At 41.0% G+C, this 8,708-nt stretch overlaps 1 protein-coding gene across 3 annotated transcripts in view; it reads right to left on the minus strand.

The window, feature by feature from the left end:
* Positions 1 to 5,061: 5,061 nt before the first annotated feature.
* Stat4 (signal transducer and activator of transcription 4) overlaps positions 5,062 to 8,708 on the minus strand; it is a 90,989-nt gene continuing 87,342 nt past the window's right edge. For all 3 annotated transcript variants that reach the window (XM_028765576.1, XM_028765578.1, XM_028765577.1), the window contains 3 exons: positions 6,999 to 7,065; positions 6,486 to 6,594; positions 5,062 to 5,352 (listed from right to left, as the gene is read on the minus strand). In XM_028765576.1, the coding sequence (XP_028621409.1) occupies positions 5,326 to 5,352; positions 6,486 to 6,594; positions 6,999 to 7,065 (203 nt within the window). In that variant the 3' untranslated portion in view covers positions 5,062 to 5,325. The remainder of the gene's footprint in view (positions 5,353 to 6,485; positions 6,595 to 6,998; positions 7,066 to 8,708) is intronic.

Consider the following 8,708-nt stretch of genomic DNA (forward strand, 5'->3'; position numbering starts at 1 on the left):
CCTCCCTCCCTCCCTCTCTGCCTTTCTCTGTCTCTACTACCCTCTTAACTCCCCTCCCCATGCCCTGAGTAAACTCTATGGTCCCTCAGGGAGAAGGGATGCCTCACCATGGGCACCCTCTTCCCCCCAAACCTGACTACACCCCCACCAAACATATCCCCTCTCTATCTTTTTATGAACACTTAGGCTTACTGATCTGTGCATATATATTCTGAAAAACTTCCCTACATAGTGTGAATGAGGTGGCCAGTTCTTTACACCACCCCCACACTGCCTGTTTACCCTGTGTAGATAGTTTATTTCTTCACTTACGTAACATACAAGATGTTTAAGGCAATGATTGTCAATCCTGACAGAAGAGAATGTTGTGTTAGCCTTGCATGAGTGGCAGTACACGAGTTTAATGAAGGCAGTTAGGAGGTGTTTCGGGACACTGGGTTCATCTCCGAGTGGACAGACATGGGCGCTATGAGGTATACCTGGGAGGCACCTAAACTAAAGGGAAGTGGGGGAGAGTTGGTGCTTATGACTGTAGATCATTTATCAGAGCTTAGACGTTCAGCGAAAGGTAAAATCGAGAGGAAGTTCTGTGCTGTGTTAAAAACAGTTGTGCTCTGTTTAGATTGGATGGTACGGGATGTGCGTTTAGAGTTTGTACATCTTAAAAAGAGGATTTTTAGTCTTGCAGGCCAACCAAGCAGCAAAGAGAAGGAAGGAACCATTGTTCTTCTTGTATCCAAATACTGATTAACTGTTTATTAAGGTCAGACTGTACAGGATGCTAGGGATAGTATTGCTAACCAGGCTTTATCCCTGTGCATGCAGAAGACAGACAAGGAGCGCATTGACAAGGAAGGATCACCATGCTTGGGACTTAGAGGGAGTATGGCCTGCACCCTTTCTTATGCTGACACATATGAACATTTGGCAGGAAAGCTATTCAGAGCATGAAGCATGTGTGACCCTTATTGAGGGGAGAGGGTAGACACAAGATTGGAGAACTGAGAGAATGTAGCTAAAGGGGGTGAGGTGAAACTTCACAGACTTCAGAAAGATCTGCTGAGGGTCATTGTCCTTATTCAGAGGTATAGTGTTAAATATACTTTTACCTATCAACATCTTCAAAGAATAATGTCTTTAGTTAAATAAAATAAAAAAGATTAAAAAGAGAAACTGGTAATATTGAAATATATATCTAGTGAACTTAGTGACACATAAAACCAGATTGAAATCGCCTTTGTGACATAGTGTAAGTGCTTTTTTTTACTAGTGGCCTTAAATAAGATCTAGCAATGGGGCTGACTATCATAATTTCTAAAGTGTGCTTAGCATATTCAATATTTTGAGGTAACTATGTAATGAGGTATAAAGGTTTTATGTGTTATAATTTGCTGCTCTTAGTTTAAAACTGATGAAATCTAAAGTCAGCTATGGGTTTTGCTGTTTGGATTTATGAGCTCCTGAATTCTAATCATCTACTCCAGTAAAATGTGGAGTGTTGTGACTTATTCAGAGATTTTTAAGCAGGAGTGAAGTCTTGCGGTTTTATTTATTATTGTATGATGTTTGCGTGTGTGAATACAGTTGCATGTGTGTACAGAGCACATGTGTAGCTCAGAGGCCAACTTTCAGGAGTAAATTTTCTCTTCCCATCTTGTTTTTTGAGGATGGTTTCTGCCAGGCTGCATGCTCCAGGCTGACCATTGAGTTCCTACACAATCTGTCTCTGCGTTCTGTATTTCCAGAGGTTACAGATGCAAGCTGCTGCATTACAATTTTTATATGGGGTCTCAGAACTGAACTCTATTAGGCTCGGTGGTGTTTTTGTACACTGAACCTTTGCACTAGCTCTCCATTGATTTTACATGGAGCTCTTTGTCCACAAAAGAAGTTATCCTGTGAGGACACTTTTACCACATTATTGTAGCATCTTCTTCATAAGGATTCAGACAGGTGTGGTCTATGCCTACCAGTGGTGATTCCATAACTCTGATTTTGTTAGAGTTCATACTGACATGATAAAAAGTTAATTTTATTGCATATTTTCATTGTATATTAATTATATTGACAAGCCAGATTTTTTTAAAAAAAATGCAAGCAGTTGGGTCACTATATATGCAGGACCAACTTAGAAAAATATTTATCCTGTGTCAGGAATTGGAGGAGGCATGAGCAGTACCCAGTTTGCTAAGTCTGGACTATGTCATTATCTATTCATGAATATAGAAATGTCCTATGCTTGACCCAAAATTCTGTCATCTCCTACTACAAGGAATTCATAGGCATCCTACTCATGTGAGGTGAAGAAGAACCATGCACACTCACATGGAGGCCGGAGGACAGTCTTGAGTGTCATCCCTCAGGTGCTGCCCACCTCTCCCTGCAAAGTCTCTCACTGGCCTGGTCTTCACCTACTAGGTGAGGCTCTCTGAGGCTTCAGGGACGCATCTTGGACTGCCTCCCCAGGTCTGAGATTACAAATGGATTCCAGTATGATGTTGAGGGTGGGGAGGGGGAGGGGGACTTTAAACCCAGGTCTGCTAACACTTACAAAAAACAAACAAACAAACAAAAACCCCAAACACCAAAACAAAACAGTTTACCGATTAAACTATTTCCCTAGTCCAAGTGATTATATTAAAAATGATTTGAAAAACTGTGCATCCATGATTGGTCTGGAATCAATGAAAAGAGAAGGGAAATATTTAGAAATAAAATCTATCTTGTTTCATTAAATGCATCTTATTTGCCTTTGGCTCATTATGGACTGAAGGCTTGTCTCTTCCAAGTTCTTATGCTGAAATGGTTAGTCTAATGATGTAGGTGGTAACTAGGCCATATTAAGGTTTAAATCCGAAACATCTACCTCCAGCTTAGTTTGAATGTTTGGTCCTGGGCACTCATTTGGAAGTTATGAATCTTTTAGGAGGTACTGCCTAGCTGGAGGAAGAAAGCTTTTGACAGTTAAGTCTACTGAGGTTTGACTTGCTTGTTCTTCTGTCTGTTCGGCCATGATGCGAACAGCATTGTCCTTGCATTCCTTAGGAGCCTCTCCTCCATGTGTCTACTACCATGATGCACTGGTCCCTCCTTGCTGTTGTCAGGGATTTGGTCACAGAGGCTCTAACTGTAGCTACCACAAAGATCAACTCCCAGGAATGGGATTGCCGCCCTCGATGAGCTTCCAGTCCCCTCTCTGTTGTATGATGACACAAGATGATGAAGCATTGGCTTTCTGCAACCTGGAAGAGAGAGTATCTGTCCCTGCTGCCGCCTGACCTTGTACTTCAAAATTTTGGAACTGTGGGGGAAAAGTTCCTGTTGCATTAACCATAGAGCACACAGTACTTTTAGAGCAGTCTAAACTAAGTCACGCTTAAAAGGAGGAAAAACTATGGTGGAAGGGTTTAGTGGAAATATGATCTAATTCCATTTCCACTGTGCTTGCAGCTCATGTGGCCAGTTTTACATTGTACTTAACAGGTATCTGCAGGTCACCTCTGGCCAAATCCTGTCACCTGAAAACACAATCTCTGGAGTACAAGACTCACGTGAGAAATATCTTGCAACTCTAAAGTTCTGGTTTTGTGGACACTGTGCTCACAGAAGACCATAATTTGGCTCCTGGAACCCACATCAGGGGGCTTAAACTGCCTCAGGGAGCCAGTTTAAACTGCCAGCTTCAGGGAGAACCAAGGCCCCTGGCATATGAGGCCACATTCCCACCCTACACATGATTGAAAATAATAAAAAATAAGCTTTAAAAAGAACTTATTTTGATTTTTCCAGATGTAAATAAAAACAAACACTTATCAATCTCATATGGTAACTCCTGCCTCTGTGAACGAAAGAGAACCACCAGTTTCCATGTACTCTGTGGTCACAGCACGTGATAGCTGTGAGCACATAAGGAGCCCTGGCATTTTGTTGGCATGCTCTTATTTTAAGAACTTCTGTCTGCTAGGTAGGTAAGAGTTTGTGGTGCTCTGATAAATTCCATGGGATGAGAAGCTTCTAAAACCCCTTCCAACATCTTAGCCCAGTGGAGCATTGCTTCGTAGGAAACAAGCAAGCAAAAGCCATTATACCCAAATGTATAGTGTTTTCTTCAATGCTACTGCCAGTTTCAGGCAGTTTCAGGAAGCTGAACTCCGAGTTGACATGCTCCTCATCAATCACACACCTCTTAAGACTACCGTCACAGCAAAGGAATAAGAGACTTGGCAAGCAGCAATGATATGGATAATAGTCTTAAGCTATTTCTCTGTGTGTGTGTGTATGAGTATGGACGAGGGCACATATATAATATGACATTAAGGCCAAAGGTAGACATTAGGTGTCTTCTTCCAAGCCTTGAGAAATTCTACATGATTGCTATGAGCAGAGTGAACAATGACCTCATAGACTGTGTAGTGAGGCCCAGCATACACCTGCAGCTTATAGACTTGGAGTGCTAGTGAGTACAGCACCTTCCTTCTCTCCATCAGAGAGAATGGAATGGTTTACCCCTCCTGTAGTCTCAGAGTAAGTTTACGGGACCAGAGACTAGTGGAATATGAAGGAATTCCTAAACCCATACAGTCCAATATGTTCTAGAGATATAAACTGTGCAACCTACAAGTGATGTCAGGAATCTAAAGTCCAGGGTACTACTTGCTTCCCAGGCTTTATTTCCTAAGACTTTTACCCATCTGTCCATAAGTGCTTTTAATGTTAGTGCATTTGCCAAGCACACAGGGATGGCTCTGGATCCTTTCCCTCCTGAGAGACCCATCCCAGGAGCTGAGAGCATCACAGATGTCATGAGTTCTGCCTGGTGATCTGGAGGCTTCCTGACTCATCCCTGCAGCCCTGTGAGTCACTGCTGATCATGCCCCATCATTCGGCCCTCTCAGATCTACTTTGAAGATTCTTATCTGGGATTTCCACTAACTCTTCCTGTGGCTTTGAGTAAGTAATGCAGGTATGGCTACTTAGTGTTGACCCACCCTGAAATGTTAGCATAGCTTTCAGGGCCAAAGTCATAAATGACACCTGAGAAATAAAACCAGAAACAAACACTTTCGAAGGAGTCCTCTGTTATATTGTTACCAACACTGGTTTCTTAAAGCTGTCTTTTCTTGCAAGTTTATCTGGAGCTTGTCTTTAGCAGTTTTGTCACAGCGCTCCTGGCTGGGAGTGGCACCGAGTGAGAAGAGAGCTTCGAACTTCCTACCATTTTCTAGAAACCGGTATTTACAAAGCTGAAGAAATAAATTGTGATCTATGGTAAAGAACAGTCTCCAGTTTCATCTGCTTCCATCTTTGAAGAGTCCGTTTATACCATCATTCAGCAGAATATGGGGAATTCATCTAGAAGTGAAAATGGAAATGATTGTTAAGGAAACTGTTTTGCAAATAAGTTACTGTTTTGATGGAGTAAACACTCATTTGTTGACTAAACAATCTGTAATCTTCCTACTAATTAACTGAGGATTCATTAAAGTAATTAGAGCTCATCAGCCTGAAATAAAAGGCATAATTTAAGTAGATTAAAACTATGTTAAGAAGTCCACTCGCAGGGCAGGCAAAGTGGCTCAGCGAGAAAAAAGCACAAGACACAAACACACACTAATTAAAAAAAACATTCATCACACTAAAAATAATATGAAAATGGATGTAAAATGTAGCAAAAGTTCAGTTAGGTACAAACTACTTGGTGAGTTAAAGATAGCCAGCATTGGGTTAAGCCATCCAAGGTGTGAATGGATTTTCCATCCCCTGGAGCCTTGAAGAACTGAATATCATTTGACCTGTGGCCAGATGTCAGTCTCCTGGGCATCCGGATCCCTCCAAGGGATTCTGACGTATGTTCACCTTACATAAATTGGGGATGTTGAACCCTTTAACAGTATTGGGGAAGGGAAACAAATAGAACACATCCAAAACAACATTTATATTACAATGCTATAATGTATTATATATATTACATGTTATAATGTATTATAATATATATATGATATATACCCATATGATGGTGACTCAAATCTTAAAAAAAAAAACAAAAACCACTGTGCTGCTATTGTTCTTCATGTTCTAATGGAAAGGCCACAACAACTGGCTATGCAACAATCAGAAAAAACTGGCATTTGTGGAGCCTGAACTTCTTGAGCTAACTACTAAAGGAGACTTGTAAACCCTGGATGTGTGTGTCCTTCACTAAAATGGAAAGAGCTAGGGAGTAGTGTGTCTCATGGCTACGCCAGGGAGACACGTACAGGGATCTTTGGCTCTCTGGTTTTGTGGTAAACACCTTAAGGCAGTTCTAGTAAGCTAAGCTTTCAGTATCTGTACATTCAGCAGCACGCAGGGTGCAAGGCAGCTCTTGAGTTCATGCTGGTGAAGATGCTCTCTCCTTGCCTGGGCCATGCTGGTACCCCTGTGATTCGCATGTCATTTCTTTCATTGCAAATACCCTAGATCAACATTGATACAGGAGGACATACTGCAGTTTCAATTGTCGTTGGGCTCAGGTTTTCTCTCAGCACAGCATATGCACTTGGAGACATGGGGAGAAGGTCTGAAGGAGATTGTGGCTCCGTGGAATCACTTCGGCTTAAAGAGATAACAGGAAAATAGTACAAGGATTATAACATAATAGCTCATGCTAACTTGCTGTGTCCAGAACTTGTCTAGTGCTTCATCTCTTTGTGACACTGAGCTGTCTAATTCATCACTTCGTATCACAGCATTCAATCCGCTATAGACTATATGGCATATAAAAGGGCAGCTTTCTAATTCCAGCCTTAATAGACTGGATAGTGTGCCCTGAAGACTAGCTTTATGTGTTCAAAGAAATGAGACATAAAACGCTTTATTGGGCATTAAAAATGCTTTATCCTCCATTATATATACTCTGATCTGCCCTTAAATCTCTTTTAGGAAAGCTTTTTGAAAAAAAAAAAAAGCAAAAAAGCAATTCAATAACAAATGTCTTACATGTGACTACAGATACTCACATTGTTGAAATGGGGATAAAAACAGAGGGGACATAACCCTTGTCTCCCCGTTCTGTCGGTCTTGAAACTAAAAAAGAAAGGCACAGTGTTGGGGGGAGATGTCAGCATTATTGATAAAACTGGAAATAAAACATCTAGAAAAATATTCATAATGCTCAGAAGAAAATAAATAACATGATTGTCTTGTAATCCACAAAACCTTTTAGTTGAGTGGAAGAAATGGCCATACAAGCAAACACGAAATCCATAAACAAACAACAAAACTTTTAGCATGCTGACCTGACTTTGCATATCAATGACCCTAAAATGTCTGATAATTGAGACTGCACTTCTTCATCTGCCCTTTATGGTGTATTTAAGTTTGTCATTAGTATCTGATTCATTTGTGTATTGGGGGAATTTGCGGTGCTGTAGTGTCTCTCAGAAGTCATCGTCTTAAAGGTTTGGTTGCTGGTCTGCGGGCTCCTGGGGAGTAGTAGAACCTTTAAAACGTGGGGCCTGGAGGAAGGAAACTCATCAGGTGTGTGCTTTATTAGGAATATTGAGACAACGGGCTCTTTTTTCTCTGCTTCTGTGTCACATAATCCCATGATGATGTCTCATTGAAGGTCTAAAAGTGATGAAAGCAACCTCCATAGACTGAAACCTTCCAAACTGTAAGCCCAGCAAATAGGAAACTTTGCTCTTTTCGTTAGAACACCTGCCATAACCTTATTACTACAAGAGGTTTTGAAGCCTTCCTGGAAATAGCATTACACCATGATCATCACAGGAACCATAGTAATCAACCATAGTAATTATAATGGGTGGGCCTTGGCCTTCCCAGGTACACCATGCTGGCCTAGTGCTCATACAGTTTCAACATTTGTGTTTTGTTCTCTTAGACACAGAGTGTCATTGAGAAGCCAGGTCTTTGAATTTGTTTTCTATTGCATGTTATTTATTTTGAAGTTAGGTGGTAACAACTCACACTGTTTGTGATAGCTGTAGGATATCCCACAAGACAGTACCAAGAAATTATTCACTACAGATGAAGATCCTTAGAGACTGTGTACTCCCCTGGTAGCCATTGGGGACTAGGTTCTAGGAACCCTGGCAGACAGTGAGTCCACAGTTCTCAAATCCTTTGTGTACAATAGTAGAGCATCTGTTTTGAATCTAAGCACACTTTTTTTTGTAACCCTTAAATAATTTCCAGGTCATCTACAATACTTGCTTCAATGTAAATATTGTTTAAGTAGTTGTTATGCTGTATTGTTTATGGAAGAAAGAAAAGGTTTACATGTTAAATGCAGTTGCAATTTTAAAAATTATTTTTTGATCTTCGTCTGAATATGATACAAAAACTGTGGCTACAGAGGCCAACTGTGTTTTCATGAGAGACTGGAAAGCCCCCTTGCCTCAGACAGCTAATTTTACAAATTTTCTTTTTTGTATTCCATATTTACTGAATGCCTATTTGCACAGTTCCTCTTCCTGGCCCTTAGCATAAATGTATCAGAAGCACGTCAAGGAGAAAGAAGCTCAGATCCCCATGTCTGTTCTCTGGCAGAGAACACATACTCTTGAGCTAAGATTACAGTAAGACCGGATGGGACATATGACTCAGTGTTACAGTACTTGCCTAGCAGTCTCTTTGAAGTCTGAGTTTCATCCCCAATCTCTCTCCCCTTTCTCTCTCTCTCTCTCTCTCTCTCTCTCTCTCTCTCT

The sequence above is a fragment of the Grammomys surdaster genome, unplaced genomic scaffold (assembly GCF_004785775.1).
Source record: "Grammomys surdaster isolate TR1022 unplaced genomic scaffold, NIH_TR_1.0 165, whole genome shotgun sequence".
Classification (NCBI taxonomy): Eukaryota; Metazoa; Chordata; class Mammalia; order Rodentia; family Muridae; genus Grammomys; species Grammomys surdaster.